This window comes from Rhagoletis pomonella, unplaced genomic scaffold (assembly GCF_013731165.1).
Source record: "Rhagoletis pomonella isolate Grant_MI unplaced genomic scaffold, Rhpom_1.0 Rhpom_scaffold_00004, whole genome shotgun sequence".
In the NCBI taxonomy this organism is placed as follows: Eukaryota; Metazoa; Arthropoda; class Insecta; order Diptera; family Tephritidae; genus Rhagoletis; species Rhagoletis pomonella.
In genome coordinates this window covers 50,830,441-50,840,543 of record NW_023458558.1, presented here as the reverse complement: position 1 = coordinate 50,840,543, position 10,103 = coordinate 50,830,441, and the positions used below count along the sequence as shown (strand labels likewise).

General features: G+C 40.3%; 2 protein-coding genes across 3 annotated transcripts; one reads left to right on the top strand and one right to left on the bottom strand.

Moving 5' to 3' along the window:
* Positions 1 to 2,292: 2,292 nt before the first annotated feature.
* LOC118737740 (alkaline phosphatase 4) lies at positions 2,293 to 6,391 on the top strand. Of its 2 annotated transcripts, XM_036468469.1 has the most exons (4): positions 2,293 to 2,809; positions 2,889 to 3,700; positions 3,766 to 3,944; positions 5,899 to 6,391. In XM_036468469.1, exons 1-4 carry the CDS (start codon positions 2,402 to 2,404, stop codon positions 6,021 to 6,023), a joined length of 1,524 nt encoding a protein of 507 aa, XP_036324362.1. In that variant the 5' UTR covers positions 2,293 to 2,401; the 3' UTR covers positions 6,024 to 6,391. The 2 variants fall into 2 exon arrangements, with proteins under 2 accessions (XP_036324362.1, XP_036324363.1); XM_036468470.1 differs by lacking the exon at positions 5,899 to 6,391 and having other exon boundaries at positions 3,771 to 3,841.
* Positions 6,392 to 6,508: 117 nt separating this feature from the next.
* Positions 6,509 to 9,211, bottom strand: LOC118738509. Its single transcript, XM_036469445.1, has 3 exons — positions 7,644 to 9,211; positions 7,375 to 7,583; positions 6,509 to 7,258 (listed from the first exon to the last, which is right to left on the bottom strand). Exons 1-3 carry the CDS (start codon positions 9,189 to 9,191, stop codon positions 6,817 to 6,819), a joined length of 2,199 nt encoding a protein of 732 aa, XP_036325338.1. The 5' UTR covers positions 9,192 to 9,211; the 3' UTR covers positions 6,509 to 6,816.
* Positions 9,212 to 10,103: the final 892 nt, after the last annotated feature.

Below are 10,103 nucleotides of genomic sequence, written 5' to 3'. Positions count from 1 at the left end.
CAGTCATTTATTATGACAATTTCAATCAAATAAAATACACTTTATATATCACAAGGTTTGGGGTGTCCTCTACGTAGGTTTTATTGTTTGTTGACCGCAAATTACGTTAGGTTTGCAGAGAATTGATAATTGAAGAAACAATAGAAGAGTAAAAATATGTAAGAAAGTAGGCATATATATATATATATATATATGTACATATGTATGTATGTAATTTCAAGTCATCTGAAGTATGTTGAGTTATACTTGTAACAATGCACTTTCAACATGGTCTGGCAGTACTTTAAAACGCTAAGAATTGGCAGGAAACTTTGAATTCATTTTCTATATACTGTAAATAAATAAATAAATAATTCTATCAAAATTTCAAGCCATCTGAAATATGTTGAGTAATCGGTTTTTATTGACATCTTTAATAGCTAAAAACGCATAGTCAACACCTCTGTTCAGCAGCCAGCCCTCCGGATCTCGATTTATATATTAACAAGCTAAGCTCACAAAAAATTTCAATCGATTTGAAGTATGATGGGTTTTTTGGTCATGAGCCCTCCGTCTACATATAACGCTTATCACAGCAAACACGGTAAACTAAATTTAATTGCGTATATATATTTTCATACATGTTTGCTGTATGAATCTACTTGGAAATCTGTTATCTTGTACAGTATTAAGGTAAAACAAATAGTCAAGCCAACGTTGTATTGCAATTTTTCTTTAAAGGGTGAGCCAATACTGATAATTTGACAAACCTTTATTTCATCACAGGTCTTCTTTGATTGAAGTATCGTTAGTTAAGGAACGAGGTGCCTAAGCTGAAGGCTACTTCGGTCATGTGCAGAGTTGGGCACTACCACAAACAAGCGTTAGCTAAAAGTGAGAATGTGTTAGTGTGCCTAATTCATTTTGCATTTTCTCATACATATATGCGTAAAGTTAAATTCCGTAGGCGCAGGTTCATAAATCAAATCTGCAATTTTTCCTTGGGATTTGATGGATATACAGTATTGGACATATCTATAGCACCCCCCTTTCAAAGCGATATTGTTTGCCACTTATGTTTAATTAATTGTTTTTAAGAATTTTCAATTAAAATACAGTTCATTCTCTAACAAAACCCATATAAACCAATGTTTTAAACTTTTTAAAAGACCCCAAAAAAGTACAACAAACTTCCCCTTAAATTTCAAACTTTTTTCTCAGAAGCTCTAGAATTTTTTTGAGTACACAGTTTTATAGCGCATTCAATTTCAATGTTCAATAATGTGGAAGTTTTAAGTTGCTAAATATTACCGTTGATTTTTTAGAATTTTTTTTTTTGTCTCATTTGCTTCCATATAACGACTAAACACAATTTATTTTTATATGGCAGAAACCCGCAACATCCTCGGCGAAAAAAAATTCTAAAAAATCAACGGTAATTTTTAGCCACTTGAAACTTGCACATTATTAGACTAAAATTGAATGGGCTATAAAACTGTGTATTCTACCGCTTCTGAGAAAAAAGTTTGAAATTTGGATGAAAATTTGTTGCACTTTTTTGCGGTCTTTTAAAAAGTTTTAAACTTGAGTTTATGTGAGTTTTGTGAGAGAATGAACTGTATTTTAATTGAAAATTATAAAAAATAAATAAATAAACATGAGTGGCAAACAATATCACTTTGAAATGGGGGTGCTATTGTATTGGCCAATACTTACATATAAGCTTTTTATCCTTCACATTGTCCCCGAGATAAGCCTTGTTGTTGACTATCTTTATTTAGGTGCGAATTTCATAAGAGCTTGCCATAATGGACCACTCCATCACCAGATATTTAACTTCTTTAAAGAAGAATGACTTTTCTGCTTGAAGAAATGGTCAATATTTCCTTACCTGTTAGCCGTAAATCTACATCCTATTTGGAAAAAATTTCATCTGTGTTTCATTGCGAAGAAGCTACCTCTTTACCTCTTGCAAAATTCTTAGATGTTATCCTTCGAGCAGGTAGTAAACTATGTAACCTCTTTGTTCGCTATGGATGTTTCAATTTTTCTTCCGAGACTACGAAGAGCGTGCGTTCTTTATTATTTCGACCGAGCTTGAGGGCTAAAAAAACAACGCATGAGAGCTATGGAACTCAATTAAAGCAACACAATGGGCAACCCTTTAGAAAAGCATGTTTATACATACAAAAGGGTACTACGTATTTTTCATCTTTTATTTCGTGAAATCAACACAGCTCAATAAAAAAAAATTATCATGCACGTTATCAGCGCATCCATTAAATTTATATCTTGTCAATTTGTATAGCAGAGATAGCGAAAAGTGAGAAGATCATCACCTCATGGATCGACTATACTTTTCATACGAGCTCAGTTTAATACTTCCTCTGCACCAGTAGACTACAAATTATCGCACCTAGCTATGGAACAAAGTAAATCATCGCCACCAATTAGTCATTTGCGCCTAAACACGACGCGCATCTTTGCTTTTGCAACTACAATCCTACTCACCATGATCATAACAATGTTTTGCGTAAGCATTATGATGCGTTACGAGGTGGACAGTGAGGTTTCTAGTATAGAAGACACACCTTACTGGAAGGACGAAATGCCACCAGAGCAGAAATTATGGTTCGATGAAGCTATTGAAGAGCTGAAAGTGGCGTTAAATAAGAATTGGCGTAAGCAGCTGGCGCGTAACGCAATCATATTTGTGATCAGCGGCATTGATACGGAAACGATGGCAGCAGCGCGTGAAGTGCTGTCTAATCGAAGTAAACCACAACGTAAGCTAAGTTGGGAGCGATTTCCGCATCTTGGCCGATTAAAGGTTAAAACACGACATTAAGTTAAGGAACAAAGCAGCTTAAATTTAAAATAAATATGTATATTTTTTCCGTTACCTTCAGAATAGTTGCAGTAATACGGATCTCTGTGACCCATTCACCGTGGCCAGCGCTCTTTTTAATGGTGTGCGTCCCAATTTTCGTGTGGGTGGTTTCGATAGCAGCGTGCATTTTCGCGATTGTCGTGCTTCAGCGAATATTAGCCATTACGTGAAAAGCATACTCGAGCAGGCACAGGAAAATGGTATGCGCACTGGGCTTATAACCACACGTCGCGTTACCGGCGCGGCTATGGGAGCGTTATATGCTCACACGCCCAACACTGCTTGGGAATGCGATGCTGCGCTGCCAGTAGCCGCTAGAGCGGCTGGTTGTATCGACACCGCATTGCAGCTCATTAAAAGTGAAGTGGGACGGCAGGTCAATGTGATTATGGGCGGCGGAAGACAAACGCTCGTCTCACATTCACCTAACACCGCATGGGACCCTGTCGATGAGACAGTTTGCGATTCGCGAGATAACCGCAATATCATAAGTGATTGGCAAAAGCTGAACGTTAAATTGAAGCGTGAATTTGCGGTACTGCAGAATAACCAGGATTTGCAGGAGTTAAATGGCACTAATGTGGATCATGTCATGGGTATTTTCGCGAATAATTATCTACCTCTGTTGATGGATGGTCTGAAAGCGCCGAAGAAACGTACGCCACAACTACCGGAAATGATGGGGAAAGCTTTGGAAGTTTTAAAGCGCAAAGATAAGCGATACTTCCTTATCGTGGAGAGTGGCATCAAATCTTCGGCAAATGTGTCAGAGCAAATACGCACACTCTTGCATTGGAACGATGTAGTGCAACAGATAGTGGAGCAGAATAGGTATGTAGCAGGAAAGATGGTATACGAGTATAAAGTAGACTTTTGCAAACTTTTTTTTTTCTCAGTGAAGATGAAACTCTGATTTTGTCGGTATTCACCAATGGCTATTATGTGCGAAATGCAGTCGATGGCAGCGCTGAGGTAGATGTCATACCTAAAGAGATGGACTTTCCGAATGAAAATGAAGCGGCAGCGAATGACCGCTTGGTTAATATGCCTACGGAGGCGGTGGTTTATGCAAAAGGTATGATGTAAGGGTTTTTTATGGTGGTATCATTTGAACTAAATATAACATTAGAGGACATTTTAATTCCTGAAGTATGCATGAAGAACTTTACGATTCTTAGCATCCAAGTTCCACGATCTGTCATAACTAGCCTTTCCATATTAGGTTATATTATCATTGTTCAGGGCGCTTCCTTTGTCCTTGAGCGTAACTGCTCGACTATAGTCACAGTCGCAAATTTTATTGTCACGCGCTAGTTTATCTAGGCTCTATTCAAAATAATACGACTACTTAATTTACAGCTTCCGAAGATTCGAAAGAATCATGCAGCGACCACCTGTTTCGCGCCTCCGTATTCAAAAAGAATACCTATGCATTTGGGTCTCCCTAGTCGGGCCACAAAATCGACTGAAGTCATTCGACCATTATTCCTAATTTGTTTCGTTGATCATTGAGGCTGCAGTGGATGGTCCGCCTGTGCTGCTCTTTTACTTCGCTTTCTTTCCTCATTTCTACGCTTTTCCTTAATACCGCTGCATTGTTTCTTTCTTGGCGTATCTCGGAGTTCAACAAATTCGGATGATATCTTATGCCGAATTTCCACTAGGCATTGAAACGACAAAAAATGAACGCCATTTAAAATAATGCCATGTGGAAATGAACTTAATGAAAGATTTTTGAATGTAATGCCACCATTATTTTTTAATGCCCGACTTTGTCATTTGTCATTTTTGCCATTTAATGCCTAGTGGAAATCCAGCATTATAAATACTTCGCCTATCGATCGCAGCTCGGACTATTATTTCGCAAACAAAATGCCCGCATGCACTTAACAAAAACCTGCTTTGACACCTGGACTCGTTTGAACCACCCTTCACATTACCCTGACCAGGAGTCCTCAGATTGCCATCTGTTTACTTCCCTGATTGTACATCTGGGTTGAAAAAGGTTTTCAATGGACTAGAAGGTGAAGAGGAGGGGGAGAAGTGGACGAAGGAGCTGGCGGGAGACTTGTTTTTTAAGTTGTTTTAAGAATTAAGTGCGCTTGTTTTTGTTCCAAGTCAATATCGAATCTGTTCAAAACCTCGACGTAATATACGCCAGTGTTCGTTTTGCCCTTTTCAAGTTAATCGATGTGAGTGACACCGCGAGCATCCCAAAAACCTTTGGCCATAACCTTATTCGCCTTCAGACCCACTTTGACCTTCTTTTTTGTGCATTCCCTGATGGATCTCTATTGTATTGTGGTAGATTCACATTTCGTCAACCGTTAGGAAACGATGAAAAAACTGGTTCGGATTCGAGCTGAACATCGCCCAATACGCCTTTGAAGTGGCCTCACGTTTGCGTTTGGTCCAGTGTCAGCAGGCGCGGCACCAATCCCATGGCCGGCTTTCTCATAGTCAACTGTTCGTGCTAAATGTTATCTACTCACTCAGTGGAGATGCTTACAGCCTCAGCCACTTTATACACCAAGATCATTTCATGTCTCTTATCAACGATTTCTGGAGTGACGATCTCTTTTGGGCCACTTGGGCGTTCGGCGTTACTTCTGCTAGTATGACCACAACGGAACTTAGTAAACCACTTTTTAGGCATTGAGATTTATGGTGCAGAATCGCCATTGTATTTTTCAAGCCTTTCCTTGGTTTCGGTAATGGATTTTTCGACTCAAAAAAACTATGCCTAATTAGCACACAAATTTAATTTTTTGCATTTTCGTTAGAATTCAATGGCTGTCAAACATAAACTAAATAGCATAGCTTGCTTAAACTTTTACAGTGGTCTATTAATCGATGGCAGTTGGCATTTAAGGTTCCTGTGCGTAAAATTCAAAAAGTCAATGACTTTTCGAATTGTCCTCGTACATAGGGGCCACATCGTAGGGTTGAATGCTAAGACTCATTCTGGTCCGCATACTACCAAATACTTGCATATGAAAGATTTTTGTAGTTACATATTTTATTTTTAGGTCCGCGCTCTCATCTTCTTCACGGTGTTCATGAGGAAACTTACATGTCTTACGTGCTATCCTACGCACTTCAAATGGGCCATTTCAGTCGAAAGCTTAACACTGAGGAAAAGCGAAACATTTAACGGGAAATACATATATGTGCATATCGTCGGTGTTTTTGCGAAACCGCCCGTCGACCAGTTGCAAAACCGCCTAAATCGCCTTGTGGCAAAACTGAGATTTGGTGACCCTGAACTCCAGGCATCGAGATTTATGCATAAAAATCTTAAAATCATTATTAAAACAACAGATTTGTAAAAAAAATAGCTACAGAAAATGCCGCCTATCAAGTCAATGCCTTCAAAGAAAACCCGTTGTTTCGCTCTCCTGCAAAATTTGAGTGCCGTCGATAGGCGGATTCGCATTTGGTCGATGGGCGGTTTTGCAAAAACATCGACGATACGTATGTACACTTGCATACACATAGATTTTATTTACTATTTTTATTAACTCAATATTTAATAATTGCAATAAATACAATATATTTAAGTATCTATGTAAATATTCATTTTTAATTATTTAGTTTAGCTAAAAAAAAAAAATATTTCAAATTCATTACTAACTACTACTTTCTCCATGGCAAATTCAACACACACATTCCAAATGCCTGCCCTAAATATGTCCCCTGAAAGTAGGTAATACAGGAGGTGTTGCCGTTGGCATGGCTTCTACGCCCGTTGGCGCAGCCGGAAACCAACTAAAATGACTATTGCCAACCAAGAAAGCTGATGCAGCATTAGTCGAAGCGCCCAGGCCAGCAGCCGCTGATGGTCCCGGTGCCGTCGGTACTTGTGTCATGTCTCTGCTGAGTGTTGTTGTTGTTGTCGTTATAGTGGTGCCAAGTGCAATGCGTGGCACGGGACGCACAATATTGGGTCATTTTGCAACCAAAGCAGGGGGCGGCGGCGGTACCAGTTGGGCGCGTGGAGCAAAGGCACCAGCTACAGTGGTTACGTTGCGCAAATGATTGGCCTGCACGTACTGGAAGGCGGAATGCGAATGATCCAAGTGTTGGGACAGATAAAAGTCACTAAGTGAATAGAAGCGTCGTTGATCGAAGGGGAATGCGTTCAAACGCTGCGGATAGGGTTTGATGGTGTGCGTGTGAGGGTTGTTGAAGTGGGCGGCGTGTATGTGGGGTAAACGCGAAGATGTTGCGGTCGCCGGTGCATTGGAAAAGCTGAAATGGCTTTTAGGTTGTGGCATTGAATGCGGAAAACTCGGATTTCGAATGGCAGCAGAGTTTTTGAAGATGTCCAAAGATTTGAGATTTTCCAGCATTTGGTGTGATGCTTGATGCTTTTTCAAATAGGCTTGGCTGTAATGAGGATGGTAGAGTTTCCACAAATACATACATATAAAGAAAGATAATGCATTTTTTTATTCTTCAATTAAGTTTGTGCTGCTTTAGATAAGCTTGATTAACCCACTTACCGTCGGAAATTTTTTCCGCACTGCACGCATGGATAAACTCCCTCTGGTCCCTCATCACCTGAATTTCGCTTTTCATGTCCCATGCCTCCTTGCGCAGTGGCTTGTTCGTATTGTTGCCGCTTCTTGCTCTGCCCACTGCTGGCCATTAGCTCGGACTTAGGCTTGTGCCAGCGGCGATGTGAGGCTAAGTTAGCTGGGCAATTAAAGACCTAAATGGCGAAAAGAAAATTGTATCAAGTCTTTAATATCCACCCATTATCTCCACCCACCTTTTCACACTCGGAGCATTTATATTCGATGTGAACGATGCGTGGACACCGATGCTGTGCCAATTGGAATGCATCATCGTACAGTGTGCGACACAGTTGGCACAAGTAAGCGCCGATTTTGTTGTCGATGCTGGCCAAAATCGCCTTAGCTTCGTCGGTGATTTCAACCACATTGAAAGCCGGATCAATGTCACCTTTGCGCACCACCAACTCTTCATCGTCGCGCAATTTCCGTATGATGGTGCCCGATACGGGGCTGATGGTCTCCTCGTCGAGTGCGAGTTGATGTTTTCGCAATTTCATGCGTTTTCGCTCCGATTTATGTTGGCTGCGTTGCTGGTGGGCACGACCAAAACTATTCGCTTTTAAAGAGGGCTTTTCCCCTTGGGCTGCTCTGTGACGTTCTTGCAAGTCGGCGGCGAACGCAACATTCGTTTGTTTGTTTGTTACTAAAATATTGCCTTGCGTTTCTACCGCACCCTTTGGCACAAGAAAATCTCGTTCGAATAACTTGGCCAAACCGTCAATGGCTCGATGATGCAACTCTTCATTGTCATAGGTGAGTTTATTGCGCGTCAATACTTTGCCGGTCTTTTCGAGCTCTTCCTCCAATGCTCGACTCTGCAGATGTTGTGTGAAATTAGCGCTATTGAGCGGATTTAAGTCGTCGTCGTCGTTGCTCAAGATGTCTACGTATTCTTCTTCATCCTCACCATCACCCGCATGCTCATCATTTCCCCTGCACTCGCCTACTTCTTTCTTACTCTCATTACTGCTGGCATCAGTGTACAATGCTGGTCTAAAGTCAGCCATCCTGACTGCTTCCAACACATCGTCGGCGTTGCCATCATCAACGTCATCGTCGGCGTCGTCGTCGTCCTCTTCGTCGTCCATGTCCTCGGTGTATCCGTGCGAACTGACAAGTGTTTCTTCCTCGTCCTCGGTCAACACAATCGTTTCATCGTCCACGCATATAATGGGCAATTGGCATTGTTGTGGCGTTTGTTGTTGTAAGTGCGGATGTTTTTGCTCTCGTAACGGGGGTCCATTTGGGATGGGTTGCAATGCGGTTGGTTGACTTTCTGGAATTTCTTCAAAGCAGTTTCTTATTTCGTGTAAATTGTTTTTATATCCGCTGGACGCTGCATGATGCGTCGGTAATTCGTCGTGACGACAATCGTAGATTGAAGTTAGTTGAGGCAGGTAATTGCTACCAGCGGCTGAGGCTGAAGTTGCTGTTGCTGTTGCTGTTGCTGTGTGTGTGTGTGTGGTTGTGGCTATGGCTGTTGCTGGTAGCAACGTGGTTAGCGGTGTTAGTTGAGCTGCCCCCATGGCATGCGGTCGCCAGAGGCTGTTCTCGTCTGACATTAATCTTTGACGCTTACGCGGCGGTGAGGGTGTGGAGGGTGGCGTTATCGGTATGATGTTGGAGGCGCGCAGCGATAAGTCAAGTGGCGAGAGCAACGTTGCAATAGATCGACCAAATTGAGGAAAAGTTTCGTTGATGGTGGGTAGAATTCTACATTCCGTGTATTGTTCGTTCAACATTTTTCGTTTTTCTTTGCTTAATGTATCTGGAAAGAATTAAAGACATGTGACTACATTAAAATAAATAATAGTCGAATATGAACTATGCTGTAGGTATTCACACCAGCTCTCAAGAAAAATCACAACAAAAATTTTTCATTATTTCTGGTTCTTGGAAAAGGTATGTAGGTATTTTAAAGATCCCTAATTCAAAAATATTTAATGGGGTTGCCACCTATTTTGAATAGCATAATCATTTAATTTTTTGTTTAGAAAAAAAGGTTAAATATTACTATTCATATGTATGTAACTCGGTCAACCTGGTACTAAAAGTTTATGGGCCCACTGATTACAAATCTTTAGTTAAGATTCAAAAATCCTATATGGCAGATTCAGTAGGTCGGGAAAGTTTTTCAAAATTTATTGAATTCGCTTGGAACTTTTTACTTAGAGGTATTTGGGGTCGCTGATTATGAACATGTCCATGAATTTTTAAAATTCAAAATGGCGGATCCAATATGGCGTAATGTTTCTTTTTAATTTATTGAATTCGCTCCAAACGAGTTTTTATGGCATTAATTTTAAGGTATACGTTTATTGTGAATAATTTGTTTCAAAAAATTTTGGTATTGCAAATTTTTCTTAAAATCAGCTTTCAGCTGAGAACGTCGGAATTTCAAATTATAATTAAGGAGTATACATATAAGAGAGTTCTTAGAGGGGCTGATATTTTTCAATATTGGAATACTAGTTCCCTAGAGTTACTTAAAGCAGTTGCTTAAAATTACTTTCTACTCTACCCACCAGCGGTAACAAAACAAACTCACTAGGCGACTACGCAAATTGCCGCTGTGGTTCCCTGGTTAGAGGTATATACTAAGGACTGTTCCGTACAACTTCTATATTAGGAAAAATTATTTATAACAGCGGTAT